General features: G+C 49.5%; 1 protein-coding gene across 2 annotated transcripts in view; it reads right to left on the bottom strand.

Moving 5' to 3' along the window:
* The window catches only part of NFATC2 (nuclear factor of activated T cells 2), a 140,232-nt gene that overhangs the window by 69,673 nt on the left and 53,720 nt on the right, over positions 1 to 16,839 (bottom strand). For both annotated transcript variants that reach the window (XM_070419758.1, XM_070419759.1), the window contains exons 4-5: positions 4,529 to 4,731; positions 3,419 to 3,591 (exon numbers count right to left, since the gene is read on the bottom strand). In XM_070419758.1, coding sequence (XP_070275859.1) covers positions 3,419 to 3,591; positions 4,529 to 4,731 — 376 coding nt within the window. The remainder of the gene's footprint in view (positions 1 to 3,418; positions 3,592 to 4,528; positions 4,732 to 16,839) is intronic.

Below are 16,839 nucleotides of genomic sequence, written 5' to 3'. Positions count from 1 at the left end.
TCCTTGGGAGAGACAGAAAAGGACACTGAGAAGAAGGCCCTGTGAACAGAGGTGATCACGTGATGCAGCTACCAGCCAAGCAGCACCAGCGGCTGCTGGCCACCTTCGGGAGCTGGGAGCGAGGCCTGGCGCAGACTCTCTCTCAGAGCCGCCAGGAGGAACCCACCTGCCCACACCTTGATTTTGGGCTTCCCGCCTCCAGGTCTGTGACAGAATAAATTTTTGTTGTTTTAAGCCTCCCAGGTGGTGGCAATTGGTCATGTCAGCCCTGGGACACCCAGACAAGAGGGAAGCAAGGGCTCAACCCCCACAGGGAACTTGGAGCTGGAGCTGAGGACACGGAGGAGCCCAGTGCGAGGAGGAGGAGAGGCCCAGGGCTGTGATCTGTGGGTGGCTTGTTGCTGGGGAAGATGAGGCTGTGCCCCTCTGACCACTCCCATGTTCTTGGAACTGTGGGAGGCACAGCTATCTGCCTGGAGTGGGAACGGGGGAGGCGGCGTCCGGAGCTTAGAAGACTGGAGCAGGTTCAAAATACTCTTCTGAGAACAAGGGAGGAACTAAAAGTGTCTCCTTGACAACACGGAAGATGTGGAAACAGAAGACTAGACAGATGAGGCACCCGTCCGTGCAAAGGTGAGGCTTGACCTCTGACACGCTGGCCTGTAGGTACATCTAAGGACTTGGCACATCTGGCAAAGAGGTCCACCTTCCAGGCAGTGGCCTCCAGTAGTTTGTTCAAGATTTTTTTTCTACCAGAATCTGAGAATTTACCCTCGATCCCTCCGATGTTACATAAAAGGCACCTCCAAAGTAAATAACTTAGCCTCACAAAGAGGTCCCAGCCCACCGAGTGTTCTTCTTACCCACGCGCCTTCCCCAAGGGCTACACACAAAGTCAATCAGTCAATAAATACTTCTTGCACACACACTGTGCCAATACATGTGATGGATTAATTGTCAATAAATATTTATGGAATACCTCCTGAAGGTTCACACGGTAAGTCAATTAGTCCATAAGTATTTATAAAACTACCAGGGATTGGTCTAGGACTTTAGAACAAAGAAGGAAATAAAAATATCAAAAAATTCTGGGTGAGAGGGATAGTGGCCAATTGGTAGCTCAACTTGGCATTTGCACGATAGAGTGCTGCCATAGCAACCAAAAGAAGAAGGTATGTCATAGACGAGGAAGCGGGAGACTCTGGATTTGCTCCCTATGAATAAAAATGAGTGAATCACTTTACCAAGAAAGCCTGTTTCCTTATCTCTCAAAGCAAGGTCATCGAATCAGCCAAATGCTTTCTTAAAAGAAAAGAAAAACAACCGACATTCATGGTGCAAACGACTTCACCATGCCCGGAAGATCTCGAGGGAGGTGCTTGTGGTTGGGTGATGATCGGGAAAGTCTCAGATCAGCAGGAGATAAGTTTACTGGAGGGACCCTGTGTGTGGCCCTCCCTGAGGCGTCCTGTTTCCCACCTTGCTACTAACCACAGCCCCATCCAGGTCAGTGAGTCACTTGCCAGAAAGGGGAGTCCTTATCTTCTCAAAACCCCCCAGATCACAGAGGAAGAGCCTGAGTTTCCTTCCCAAAACATCTTCGGATGTTCAAAAGCGGGGCTGGGGGTGGGGGGCAGCCACCATGACTAGCACTAGAGGACAGGGGTTGGGGCTGCTGGGTAAAGAAGGGGAATTCCAATGTTTCTGAGATACGTTTTTCAACACTTGTCTTCCCTTGTGGCCTGGCCTCCTGTTGGGTCTCTCTTCTAGCATCAGAGCACAGACTCACCACCACATTCGGCCCGTTCCTCATCTTGACCTCCCTCCCCAGGGCTGGAAGAAATCTGAGGGCTCTTTCATCTCTTTCCAAAGGCCAACCAAGACCAAGGGCTGGCTTCTCTCTCGCAGAGGGCCCAGCCTCTCTCCTTGCTGGCTTCTCCTCCTAAGGGCTAGTCTTCCTCAGCCCTTTCTGCATAAAATATTCATGCTTGCCCTTTATTCATTAGTGTCTGATTAAGACTACCTATGATTAATCAAAGCCCTGCGCCGCAGGTTTTATCTGATCCATAAAGTATTTTGAATTTGTTGCTGCTTTTTAAAAATCAGGAGACTTCGGTTTATCTTAAAAAGTCGGATGACGTGGCCACACTGCGTCACAGTCCCACATGGATATTCTGGCCAGTCGAGTGACAGCAGTCTATTTAGATGGGAAGCGTCATTCTGGTCCCTGGTCCCCACCCCTCCCAGTTGTTGCCCACCCAACACACTTGACTCATTTCCATCACTCCCCTGGCTTCTGTAGAAAACCGATTTTTTGACCCCCAGATATGGTAAAATGCCCAAGAAAAAGTCCTGAAATGTAACTGAATATAGAACATGATTACAACAACATAAAAAATATTCTTAGAAGAGGCTAAAAAAAATAATATAAACAGCCTTTGTTTCTGAAAAAATGGTTACTTTGTTTGTTCTTTATGCTTTTAAAGATGATTTCTGAACTCTCAACAACTGGACAAACAATAAGCTTTGTCCCATCTAATTGCAAAACCAACAACAAAACTGGCAGGAAGTGCCTAAGAATGAGCTCAAAGTGGCCGCCTCTTTCAAAGCCTGGTAGAAACGAGCCAGGGTTCTGCCCGGAGCCCTTCCCCGTGGCAGAGCTCGGCCACGGCACACTGGACTCTGACCGCCTCCTGCCTCTTTGCTTGGGCATCTTTACAGCCACCAGAATGTCAGCTCGTTGAGGACAGGGAAAACCTCTTGCTCATTTGCAGGACGCCAGCACCACACGGGACATCAGTGGTCTCTCAGTAAACGCACAGGGATGGGCTGAGGGTGATGGGGCAGCATGGCTCCTGGGTGCCAAAGCTCCCGTTCAATCGCCACCCTGCCACTTCGGGGTTGTGTTGTCCTACCCCCATCTCTCCCCCTCCTCTTCTGTGAAGTGTGCACGGTGACACCAGCCATCACCAAGGACGGCTGTCAGTATTCAACAAGCTCAACAGGCAAGAGCCACGGTCATATCATCGTTATTCTTATTGAAAGAAAAACAGAGAAGAAAAAGAGGACACGGTGTACGGTGAACTCACTCCAACGCCTTCTAACTGTTTTGAAAACCAGAACATTTATACATCTCCAATCTTCTAAGCAAAGCTGTGGGCGACTCATTAGCCGAATTATTTTTTAATTTCCTGTGAGGCCGCAAACCCTCCACAAGTAAATCAAAGCAGAGAGAAGCCCTTAAATGTGCTCTGGCTCTGGCCCCTTGGGTCATCTGGGGCCCACTCTTGATCCTTGTGGGTCCTGTGACCTTTGCCGGGTACCTGGCCCAGGGTGCCTTGCGGTGGGGTGGGGGTGGGGGAGGGGGTGTCACATACAGTCCACTCCAAAAACCGACCCTGCCCAGAGCCCCACTTACAGCACTCGATGGGGTTCGACGCAGTCTGCAGGGAGACGATCCTCCCACTGGCCTCGGGAATGTGCACCCGGAACACCAGCCTCACCCGCGTGTTCTTCCTGCCGATGTCCGTCTCGCCTTTGCGCAGCTCAATGTCAGCGTTCCTCAGCTTCAGGATGCCCGCACAGTCGATGCTGCCCGAGGACGAAAACCCCATTTACAGCCAGCCATCTCAGCGAGCGGGAAAGGTCACCCACAAAGCCACCTTCGCCAGGTAAGCCCAGAAACCCCACAGCCAGACACGGGGAGGAACTGCAACGCACTGATAAATATTTCAGCCAGGGATTTATACCGAGAGGGGAGTAAAACACGTATAAAGCAATTAGAGAAACTCCCCGGGGGAAATGACTTCTCTAGTGCGATTGTTTCATGCCAACTTTTCGACTCTCAAAAGCATCTGAAAAACTCAAACACGCCACTGGCGAAACTGCTTCTGGACGATCCAATAGAGAACAGCGGTGTATCAACGTGAACACCTTGAATTTGATAAATGCGCTGTGGCCACCGAAGAATGCATTCTTGTTCTAAGGATACGGATGCGGAAATGTTTAAAAAGTCAAAAGGCATGATTTCTGTAACTAACTTCAGGAAAAAATGGAGAGTGATCAAGCAAATACGAAAACGGTTAAAAACTGGCAAATCTGAGTGAACAGTGTGCTGGAGAGAGTTCTTTGTTTCTTGCAGTTTTCCTGTACGTTTGAGATTTATTTCTAATAAAAAGATTTTTCAACTCCAATACATGGACGCGATGGTCCCCAAATTTTAGCCACACGCAAATGACCTGGTGAGTTTTGACCTATCATGACTTAATCATTTTCTTTAGGTCAAATAAAATTTTTAATGTCAATGAATTTAGTCTCATCCCAACCAACAGAACCCAAAGATGCCTAAGCAATACACATGAAAAATATCTAGGTAACGCACTTTTAAAACGGAAACTTTAAAACAGTCATCTCTCTGGGTCCATCACAGACTGGGAACCACCATCCCCGGCTGCTCCATCAACTCCAGGGAGTCCCCTCTCCCAAACCCCTGCCACTTGGACCCACCGCCCTCAGCCCCAGCCCTTACGTCGCCCTCATGTTGTTTTTTGGCTCCAGCGGGATCTCCAGGACTTTGGTGTTGCCGACGATCTTCTCGTAGCTGGTGGTGGTGACGGTTTTTCCCGTGATCCGGTGCACCTGGTAGAAGGCGTGGGGCTTAAGGATCCGCTCGTCGGCCGTCCCGATGAAGATCTGAAGCCCCAGTGGCTTGTTTTCCATGTAGCCGTGCAGCTGGGGGAGAGAACACAGAATCGGGTTATGGCAGCTCCATTGATGTGCAGGGTGCGGAGGCTGGGGTCCAACAACCAAAAGGATCCAAGAAACTCCTGGGCCATAGAGAGAGCATAGGATCGCTGTCTCGTCTCGAGGAATGGAGATCTGGAAGCAACCTTGAGTCCAGCCAGAGGGGACTGCGTCAATAAACTACACTTATTAAGAAACAGCCAAAAAGTATGCTTCAGTGGCGGACGGGGACTGGGAGCGGGAGTGTGGCATGGCAGTGAGGATAGAAATATTCAGAGGAGACACGCCTCTTGACAACGGTTGTCTGGGAAGAAGGAACTTTCACTTTTTAATGCCTGATTGCAATCAACAAGTTTGATTTTGTAATAAATAAATAAATAAAAAGAATGAGCAAGGCAAAAGTACCATCATCTAGGACCAAAGAAAATGAAAGATTGGAAGAAAATATGTACCACATCGGACAGACAAAGGACTAGGACACAGATTATATCAAGAATGCCTACACCATGTACCTGGGTTGCGGGCACATCCCCAGTGGGAGACGTGCAGGAGGCAGCTGATCGATGTTTCTCTCTCATCGATGGTTCTGATTCTCTATCTCTCTCCCTTCCTCTTTGTAAAAAATCAATAAAATATATTTTAAAAAAAAAAGAATGCCTACAGGTGAGTAAGTCAAGGATGAGATTCCCAGGTGTCCTATTGAATGCCAAGTCCTACCCCGAGTCTCTCCCTATCTCCTTCTGCTTCTCTTCATCCCATCTAACAAAGGATACATTTCCTCAGTTCCTTTCGCTTAGAGCTGCAATTCTCAACCTGTGGGTCGCGACCCCTTTGGCGGTCGAACGACCCTTTCACAGGGGTCGCCTAAGACCATCCTGCATATCAGATATTTACATTACGATTCATAACAGTAGCGACATGACAGTTATGAAGTAGCAACGAAAATAATTTTATGGTTGGGTCACAACATGAGGAACTGTATTTAAAGGGCCAGAAGGTTGAGAACCACTGGCTTAGAGGAATTTCCTCAATTCCTTTCCCCCACACCTTGACTACCACCTCTTTGAGGGCAGGAATGTCTGTTTTTGCAACTTGCCACAAAATCCCTAGCATCTAAAATAATTCTGGGCATATGGTGTACATCCTAGTGTATATTTGCTGAATCCTATCTAATAAAGAATGAATATGCAAATTGACTGTCATGCGGTCACAAAGATGGTGGCGCCCAGACCCCTCAGCCCTGCCAGAGTCCCCCAGTCCTTTCAGCCCCACTGGGGGGGTGGAGGGGGTGGCAGGCACACGGTGCAGCCGTATCCACCCTCAGCCCCCCAGTCGCCCAGGGCCAGCCCGAGGCGCAGGCAAGCCTCAGATGGAGGCTGCCCAGCAGCCCAGGGCCAGCCGAGGCTTGCGCTGCCAGCAGTGGCAGCAGCAGAGGTGTGATGGGGTGTTGCCTTCCCCTGATTGCCGGGTCACCTCCCGCCCCTGAGGGCTCCCGGACTCTGAGAGGGGGCAGGCCGGCTGAGGGACGCCCCCATCCAGTGCATAAATTTTCCTGCAATAGGCCTCTAGTGAATTAATAAAACTATCCAACAGAAAAAATGAGCAAGAGATTTGAACAGGCAATTCATAGAAAAACAAATAGCATAGTAAAGATGTTCGATTTGACTTACAAATGGGAAAATGCAAATTAAACAACCATGAGATCCATTTTTCACCTGTCAGGTTGGCACACATGTAAATGTTTGATCATATCAGGCATTTTGCAGCCTATGGAGACACAGGCACTGTCATGCAGCTGATAGGATATAAACTGGCATAACCATGTTAACGAGTATTAGAGTAACAACTACTAAAATTAAAAATACATATTCCCTATGACCCAGTAATTTCATCTCTCAATATTTCTAGAAGAATATTGTGCATGCAGGAGATAGGCACAAACATGTTTACTATAAAAATAAGGAACAATAAACAACTAGTCATATAATAGGCTTATGAGCAGTATGACACCACCAGGCTATGAAAGACTGCAGCAATTAAAAATATATATAAGGTTGCGATCTCTGGACGGATCCAGAAAGATCTAAGACATACTGTTGAAAGAGAAAAGCAATTTGTAGAAAAATATGGATAGTGTGATAAAACTTATTCTAAACATGCTGAATGTTTTCAATCCACCCATTTATATACACGTACATGGAATAGGAAAAGAGGTAGAAGGATGAACTCCAAATTGACCGCACCGTGATCAGTTCTAAGGATGGAGGGGGAGACCAAGATTGAGAAGGTGGTCAGAGGAATTTAAAATTTATTCACAATGTTATAGGAAGAATGCATTTCTGGAAACCTGTGAAAATTAAAATGAAGATGGGTTCCTGTATTCCACTCCTGAGCTGAGAAACGCCGGGCAAATCATTTAATCCTCTGTGCCTCTCTCTGCAAATTGAGGGGAACTATGACAAGTGACCACTCACTAAGATCCCGCCCTTCCATAACATGCTACAAAATTTCAGCAGGATCTCCAGTCAGCTGCCAAAAACAGAGGTCCAGTGGGTAATCACTCGAGGTCTAGCATTGTGCTGTCCAATACAAACCTTAAGCAAAATTGAAAGTTTGGTTTCTCAGCTGCACATGTCAATTGGTGTATAGCCACAAGTGGCCAGTGGCTACGGTAATGGACAGCTCAGATGGAGAACATTTCCGCCATCGAGAAAAGTTCTATCAGACAATGCCAGCCTAGAAAGATGGAATTCTCCCGTCCCCGTCTAAAAACTATACAGAGACATGGGTTGGAAGTGGAGCAGAGCCAGATGGCAACCTTTTTCGTACTCTGCTAGGCCGACGCCCATGGCATTTACATATGTGTCTGATCCACACCCAAGAGGCACCGCAGGGCAAAGACTGAAACCCAGGGCAGATCCTCTTATCTTTTCCCCCCACACACATGGAAGAACAGGGCGCTGTTGTCAGTGACAAAAATCAAAGGAAGAAGGGCAGCGTTGAGAAGAGATTTTGCTTTTGCTTTGCATTTGGAGCCAAGAGAAATATATTTCCTCATCCTGCCTCCTGGATTTAGAAGGAAGTGGTAAACACAGCCTCATGTATGGAGAAGAAAGTAGGTAGACGGACTGTATGCCCTAAGGTTCCTTCCTCCTCCCATGACAGAAGAGCAGAAATTGCAGGCGGAGTGTATTCATGGTAAACACCCAGGGAACACCTGCAGATAAAATCTGTCACATCTCCACGGCCCCACCTGAATCCAGCTACCTCTGTCCCCTCCCCTGCTGGCACACCTAGTCCAAGCCACCATTGCCTCTCCCAGGAATGACCATCACTACCCTCTAACTGGACTGTTGCTGGTCTTTTACAGATGAGCCCAGTGATCTTTTAGAAGTGCAAATCGGACTAAGGTACTCTCCAGCTTACAACCCTCCAAAGACTTCCTGTGGCCTTAGAATAAAATTGAAATTTGGTGCCGTGGTCTGTGAGGCTTCCAACAGCCCAGCCTCTGCCTTCTTCTCCCTCCATTCTGTTAGGTTCCTGCCAACACCAGCCATCCGTCTCTTCCCTGAGCACATCAAGCTCTTTCTGACCTCAGGGCCTTTGCCCAGCCTTCTTCTCTGCTTGGAATTCTCTCCCACCAATACATTTCGTTCTCAGATCTTCAGGTCTTTCCAGGATATTATTTACATACATCCAGCGCCGGAGCCAGCTCTTTCAGCCTTGTAAGAAACAATTGTTAAATTTCTAGGAATTTTAAGAGCCAGTAGATATCACTTTGGTAGTTTGAAATCAGCCACGGTGGGAATATTTACACCACAAAAATGGGCAAGTGCTAGAAACTGGGCTCGTTTTTATATCCTCAAGAATTGGTCTTAAGCATTCAGAGAGAGAGAGAGAGAGAGAGAGAGAGAGAGAGAGAGAGAGAGAGAGAAAGGGAGGAAAAGAAACAGACGTCAGCAACCCAAACAAGAAAATAGGGTTGCGGCTTGAGGGAGAAACCCTCTCCTTGAAGAAGCACCTCTCTGGAAGGAACCCCATTCACGGCTGGTGGGGTGCCGACTGGGACAGCCGCCGTGCAAAACAGTCTGGAGGTTCTTCAAAAATGAAGAACAGACTTACCCTATGGCCCAGCAATCCCTCTCCTGGGTATCTACCCGAAAACATGTATTTGTAAAGACATAGGCACCCCTATGTTCATTGCAGCATTATTCACGGTGGCCAAGACATGGAAACCACCAAAGTGTCCGCGATACAGGACTGGATGAAGAAGATGTGGTACAAACTTACAATGAAATACTACTCAGCCACAAGAAAAGATGAAATACTGCCATTTGCGAATATTACGCTAAGCGAAAGAAGTCAGGAAAAGCAAAGAACCATATAATTTCACTCATATGTGGGATACAAAACTGAAACTCATAGACACAGATAACAGTATGGTGGTTCCCAGAGGGAAAGGGGTGGGGGTGGGAGTAACTGGGGGCCTAAAATATGGCGATGGAAGATGGTTTGACTATGGGTGGTGAGCACACAATGCAATATGCAGATCTTGTATCACAGAAATATACACTTGAAACCTATATGATCCTATTAACCAATGTCACTCCAATAAATTTAATAAAGATAGATAGATAGATAGATAGATAGATAGATAGATAAATAGATAGCCTCCCTGGGCCCAGGAGCAGCCCCTGGTTGAGCTGGACTAACTGATACAATGTGAGTGATGGAACCGCCTCACCTTGGTGAGTGGCCCTCCCTGGGACACCGAGGTGTGTGGGATAGAAGAAGAACGTAGGTGTATCTCCATCCTGGCTCTGCTTCTCAATCACTGTGTGTCCTCGGAGCAGCGACCCCACCCCTCTGAGTTCCTATTTACCCTCATAAAACAGGGACACCACTTCCCACACTCTCAGGCCCTTTCGAAGCCTAAATAAGACAACTTTTGAAGGTCCCCAAAGCATGACACCCAGGAGGTGCCCATGAACGAGGATTCTCCTGGTCATCAGAGGATGATGCAAATCAATACACGGAGGGGAGATTATAGAGCTGAATGGGGCGGCAAAGAATGAACATGAAAGTCCCGCAGAGTGAAAAACCCGAAACATCCTCCTGCATGCGAAACCCAGGCACTGACCCCCGTCAGCACCGTGGGCGTCCCACACTGGCCTGGATGCTGGGCGAAGGCCGGGCCGATGGAGAGGCCGCCGCCCTGCGTGTACAGAACACTTCCCTCCGCTCTCCACCTCCCTGGCCCCAGAACGTGCGAGAAGCTGCCCAGACTGACAGCTCAGTGTGCTCATTGTGGAAGGGCCTCCGGAGGTTTGCAAAAAGAGCACAGAGCTAATTACTTGTCTCTCCAAAGAACGGGGGATGTGGGTCTTACAAACACCACTTAATGTCTTGGGATGGCATGACCTGCCCTCCAGGGCCCGAATGCCCTGCTGTCCCCATCTTCGGGGGACCTTGGTGCCAGGGCCTCTCTCCAGGCTTCTCGAGGGAGCGGCCAGAAGGTCGCCCTCCAGCCGCAGCAGGCGCTGCTGCAACCAGGAGCTCAGGAGCTCCACTTCCTGCGCCGCGGAGAAGAGAGGGAAAGTTCTCTGATTCTGGTAATTCCCCAGGCTGCTGACATGGTTCCAGGAAGTCATATTTCTGGTGCAGATCATGAGGTGATTTAATCTGCACGGCAATGCTGGGGGGCGGGGGGGGGGGGAAAGGGGTGAGCCCTCTCCTGGGGGAGAGAGCTGAGGCTCTGCGGGGTGAAGTGCCTGGCTCCTGACCTACAGCTCGAAAGCCATCAGGGGGACCAAGGGATGAGGGATGTTTCTTCCCCTGTGTCACAGCTGGCCCGGCTCAGGAAAAGGCCCGCTCTCCCGGGTCTGGGCTGCGGTCCATGCCCCAGCTCAGCGAGAGCATCCCAGAGGCGAACGTCTCAGGCCTCAGACCCACAGTGTCACCGTGTCACAGAGAAAGCTCCTCGGACCCACCCCACCCCCGGCTTCAAGCTCTGCCCCCTCTTATCCTGAAGCACAGATAAAAGGGCATCAGCATTTGTTGATTCTTGCTTTTCCTTTGTCTCGTTATAAAAGTTAACAAAGGTTCATTCATTACAGGGAAAATAGACAATGTAAAAATGTGGAAATTAGAAAGAAAAGACTCCCTCAAAATGTACAGTATTTTGGTAGACGTCCTTCCAGATTTTCCTTCTGGGCATATGGAGAAACATATTTGGGATTCTATTTTACATACTGTTTCCACTTAACAATATAGTAGGACCATTTCCTCTTGCCATTAAGTCTTGTTTTATGAGACAATCTCAAAGGACAGCCTAGCAGTTCCCAGGGCTCAGACTAGCAGAAGGTGAGGGAGGTGCCCTTGGTGCATGCTTTAAGGAGTCACGGGCTCTCAGGGTCATGCGAATGCACGGTGGGCACCTAAGAGTAAGTGCTGCCTTAAATTCTGCCCCCTCCTCCCTGCCCTACCCCCCATCCCCACTGTGCCTCACCCAGGTCCCAGTCTGGGCATTTCCATCCCATGGGCCACCGTTCACATCGACCCCTGCAGTTGGACACTGAGGTTATTTCCACCTTCTCATCACACCGCAACGAGAACTCTTGTACATGGCGCTTCCCTGAAGACAATTTCTCTATCGGCTCTGCTCAGAGCCTTTTAAACACTCTCAGATGGACGGGGCTGCCACCACATCCAAAAATGTGGGATTGATTTTCAAAATGGCAACGGGTCAAAGAAACTGTTTTGAATCTTACTAAAATCAAACTTGAACAATGTTAAGTAGCATTTTTTTTTTGTTGAATTTGGAATATTAGGAAATTGGTATCATCCTCAAAGATCTCGCTCAGAAAGCAAAGGCCGTGGGCGTGTTTTATTGCCGCTCCCCTCTGCCACATGGCACGGGGGCAGAGGATCTGTGCAGACGCACATGGGCCCCAGATTCGGCCTGTATTTTTAGATACGAAAGTCACAGAACATACCTGCCATCCCAACCCCATGCCCATCCCTCACACACATGTGTGCATGTGCTCGTACACACACACACACACACACACACACACCCATCTAATGAGCACATGTTAATTAACTGCATTAAAAATTCTAATTCCTGATACGTCCTGCTGCCTCATCCCCATATTGGATCCATCTCAGAGTCCTGTCCATTCTATTGCCTAAGCCCACTCCAATCCACTCTCTCCTCCATCACTTCTTCCCATCATGAAAGTGGTAGAGTCCAAACTACCACCATTTCCTCCCGGAAGTTTCCCTGCATCCCCTCCAGTCCTTACCCACTATTGTCCACCCTGCACCTGGACGACCCTTTATAAACTTCGGTCGGCTGTCAATCAATCACACTCAGCACTCATTGGCTCCAACGCCCTGCATGATCTGGCTCCGCCCCACATCACACCCCCAGCCCCTTTCCACATTCTTCCCTGTGTATGGTTTTGCAGGAACAACCCCCTCCCTCCACCTCCTCCCTCGCCTTTGTCCTCGTTAATTCCTACTTATACTGAAACAGCCGTGGCTCAAATATAATTTTGCCAGAAAATCTTTCCTTGCTTCCCAGATGAGGCAGGGCCTCCCAGGAATATGTCTTCTTTGTTGTGTTTATCATAATTGCAAGATATAATTAGTTACCCAATTAGTTGTTGCATGTCTGCCTTTCCATTCTCTTAAAGTTCTAGGGATTTTCCAACTGCCCTTTACAAAAAAGGAAACTGAGGCTCAAAGATGTGAAGTTGCCCACCAAGCAAGCCGCAGAGCAGGGGTCTGAGCCAGGTCTGAGCTGGAGGAACGCTTCCTTGCTCAGCTCTGGGACTGATGTAAACAAAAGGCCGATCCTGGGTGCCACCCAGCGATCTTGCAGTTACCTTTCAAATTTACAAATGTGCACTCCCGTGGGCGTTATAATTCCACTACAAGGAGTGGGTAATTTTATGGACACCCTGGCAGGTGTGTGGGAGAAACGAAGGACTCGGTTATTCAGTGTAGCACTCTATTTGTTGTTTGTTTGTTTTAATCCTCACCCGAGGCTATTTTTTCCACTGATTTTTAGAGAGAGTGGAAAGAGAGAAGGAAAGAAAGAGAGAAATGTCGATGGGAGAGAAACACACCAATTGATTGCTTCCTGCACACGCCCTGACCAGGACCCTAGCTGGGGAGGAGCCTGCAACCAAGGTATGTGCCCTTGACCAGAATCGAACCTGGGACCCTTTGGTCTTCAGGCCAGACTCTCTATGCACTGAGCCAAACCAGCTAGGGCAGTGCAGCACTCTTTAAAATAGCAAAAGATTGGAAACAACCTAAAGGCCCATCAAAAGAGCACTGGTTACATCTCTAATGGCACATAATGGAATATAAAGCTGTTATAAAAAGGAATGGATATGCCAGGGGCCAGTATGACATTGAACATGAATGGCACCCCCTGCAGTTGTGCAGTGAACAACCTGGGCAACCATATGGGGGACCCCAAGGAAGCCTTTTACACAGGACACAGCATAATCTCCACAACATAACGAGGAGAGCACATATATCTATTTGTGTTAAGGTGCGTGTGTGTGTATGTGTGTGTGTGTGTGTGTGTCTAACCCCAAATAAAATCAAGAAGTACAAATCAGGCCCTACTTAAACATGCCCACTGGATTTTGATCATTCTCAGGGAGGGGTTCATCGTTTGTAGTTCCCTGGACTACGACACAAAAATTACTTTCTGAATGTGTAGCATTAAAAAAATAAAGCCAAAACATTCATTTGAGCTGACATCTCCGCGGAGTGGACCAGAAGTTGGGGGTGGAGAGTGGAGAGGGGAGAGTGAATCCTGGCATTTCTCTAAAGGCCACAAAAAAGAAAACCAAGACAACGAAGGTACGAATGCAGGGGCTATGTCCCATCCCACTCGGCCCCACCCACAAGAACCCCAGGAGCGGAGTCCAAGGTGCAGGCCTTCCGTAAAGGAAAAGGCAGGCCGAGGGCCACAGGCTCCCTTTGAGTTCAGGGTATGGTGCTTACTCCAAGAGAGGAGCAAGCCACATACCGCAGCCGGCCGAGTAGCAAGCCTTGGTGCCTCCGTGTTCAGAATCGAACTGCTCTCCCCAGGCTTCTTACCACCAATACGGTCTGAGCGACCATCACCTCTTCCCTGACTGCGCAGTAGACGCCTCACTGGCCCATCGCCTGCCTGGTCTGGTACAGTAGCCTCCTTCCTGGTCTCCCCGCTCCCATCCTTGCCCACCTTACCCCTCCACCCGTACAGTGTCCTCGGCACAGCAGCTAGAATGATCTTTAAGAATGTCAGTTAGATCCTATTGCTCCCTCTGCTCGAAACCCCCCAACAGCATCTTACTCAGAAAGCCAATGTCCCATGTGATCTGGCCCCCTCTTCGCCATCTCCAGCCCACCCTCTCCCTCCTTCAGCTGCAGCCACTCTGGCCTGGTCCTCCACACACACCAGGCACGCTCCTGCCTCAGGGCCTCCATGCTTAGCGTTCCCTCTGCTTGGAATGTTCTTCCCCACATCCACATGGCTCATCCCTCTCTCCAGTCAAACCTCCCCTCAGATGACCCCTATCAGAGAGGCCGGCCCCAGCTGTGACCCCAATGTGGCGCTCCACACCCTTTCACTCTGTATCCGCCCACCCCACTCTATGTCGTTGTATCAGCCATTAATCACCACATGACACTGCGGGTATGTTCTTTTGATTTGTACCTGCCTCTCCCACTAGAACAGCGGTTCTCAACCTGTGGGTCGCGACCCCTTTGGGGGTCGCCTCAGACCATCGGAAAACACATATATAATTACATATTGTTTTTGTGATGAATCACTATGCTTTAATTATGTTCAATTTGTAACAATGAAATTGGGGGTCACCACAACATGAGGGACTGTATTAAAGGGTCGTGACATTAGGAAGGTTGAGAACCACTGCACTAGAACATCAGCAGCTTATCTGTCTTGTTCACAGAGGCACCTAGAGCGCCGTGCAGATGCTCAACGTGTGGGCAACCCCGGGAGGGAGGAGAGCCAGCTGCGGGGTTGAGTGGCTGTCATTCCACCCTCCCCTCCCTGCCCCGTCACCAAGAGCGGTCACGCTGCCCACACCGGCTTCTCTCCAGCTCCAGCCATTCTCTTCCTGACCCACCGCGAGCACTGTGCCGTGCCCAGCGTGGGCAGGCCTCGGCCGGCTGCCGGACAACTGGTGCCTGGACGGCCCTATTCCAGAGGGGACAGCCTCTGCAGGGAGTGATAACAAAGGAGCCCCCACGTCTGCTCTCTGACCCAAGCTGCAGTCCCGCTGGCCGGACCTGTCCTCGCCCGGCAGGAGCCCTCTGTGACCAGTAATTAATAGATGCTCCCCCGAGACAGGGCCATGTTTTCAAATCGCATGGTGAGCCATGAAAAGAGAAGTAGACTTTTTGCACAGGCTCGAAAACAAAACCGGCCGGCCCCTCTCGGCATTCTAAATTAAGAATCAAGTCATTCTATATTTCTCACATCACTGGAAATTAAAACCAGGCATATCTACCGCACAGCAAGCACGCTCACTGAAGAGACGCTCGATGGCCTGAAACACGCTAAATTTGTTTCCAATTACCATGTCCACATTTGAAACCCCGAGGAAGCCAGGGAGAGCGGTGTGGGGAGATCAGAGGCGAGGCCCATTAGCCTAATAGGATTCAGGACCGAAGGCTGCACCCCAGACCCCGCTCCCCACAGCTCCCCTGAGGGGTCCTTGAACAAAGAAACTGGATCATTGGGCCACCCCCTCCTCCAGTCAGGGGCCCGAGACACCAACTTTCCCTTCTCTGCTCCCACCCACCCCTCTCCACTCTCAACTCCCAGCTTCTGGTCCACGCGGCAGAAATGTCAGCTCAGCTACGGCTCCCACCAGCATCCCCCTCCTGACCAACTATCTCTGCAGGCCCAGGGGCGACTGAGTCATCAGAGATGCGTCTGGGAGTCCTGGACGGGAACATGCACGCCTTCTCCGAGTTGACCTTTGGAAGGAGTTGTGTGTCTTTGTGTTTTTTTAAGAAGCCAAACAAGTGCTCTTTGCATTCCTCTGCACCCTTCCCTGAGTAGGGTCAGTGTCCTAAGACCTGCAGCCAGACCACCTGGGGCTCCAGCCTGGCACAGGCACTGACTCTGTCCTGATAGGGAAGCTCATTGACCTCTCCGGGCCTCAGGTTCTTCATCATGACGCTGCATACTCACCGGGGTCTAGGGAGGATCCAGTGAGTTATGCATAAAGCATGTCGCTAGCATCCACTAAATAACTTTTATTACTATTCATCCACCTACGGCTGGGTGACTTCTGACAATTAAATACCTCTTCTCTAGTTGGAGTTCTCGGAAGAAAATCTTGAGGTCGTCTCTCCGCTCTAAAATGTACGGGTCCTCGGGTACATTTGGAATCAAATCCAAACTCCTCATCACGGCCTATAGAACCCTGCCTGATCTGGCCCTTGCCCATGTCACCAGCTTCATCTTCCCCACCCCGGTCCAGCCGCACGGGCCCCCTTGCTGCTCCTTAACCAGGCCAAGCTTGCTCCTACCTCAGGGCCTTTGCACTCGCTGTTCCCTCAGCCTAAAGCAGGTCTTCCCAGGGCTGGTTCTTCCTGATTCTTCAGGTGTCAACCTACATTCAGGGTCTTCCCTGAGCAGCCTGGCTACAGGAGAGCCTGCCCCACACCTTCCTGTGGAATCCCTTCCTGACAGTGCTAAGTGTTGTCTTTGGTGTTTGCTTACTGGTATTGTCCGTTTCCCACACTAGAATGGAAGTTTGCTCAGCACTGTGCCCCAGCACGTTGAACAGTACCTGGCATATAGATGTTCAATAAATATTTTCTGAATAAATAAATGAACAGATTCTCAGGTTCCTATGTGGCTCAACACATTGCTGAGTGAGTCATCCCCAGTGACCCTGAGCAAGAAGACTTATTCATGTCTGGGAGAGAATCCCCACGTTGGAGTCTGCCTAAGTTCACTACCGCTTGAGCCAGTCTGCAGGAATGTGTCTCACCATGAAAGAGACATGTTATACCAGGCCAATTCCCCTGGAAGTCAATGAGGAGACCATC

This window comes from Myotis yumanensis, unplaced genomic scaffold, assembly GCF_028538775.1.
Source record: "Myotis yumanensis isolate MYYU_CA2020_CCGP unplaced genomic scaffold, mMyoYum1.0.hap1 SCAF_7, whole genome shotgun sequence".
Taxonomy (NCBI): domain Eukaryota; kingdom Metazoa; phylum Chordata; class Mammalia; order Chiroptera; family Vespertilionidae; genus Myotis; species Myotis yumanensis.
The sequence above is the reverse complement of the archived record's forward strand: the minus strand, read 5'-3'. Positions and strand labels throughout refer to the sequence as shown.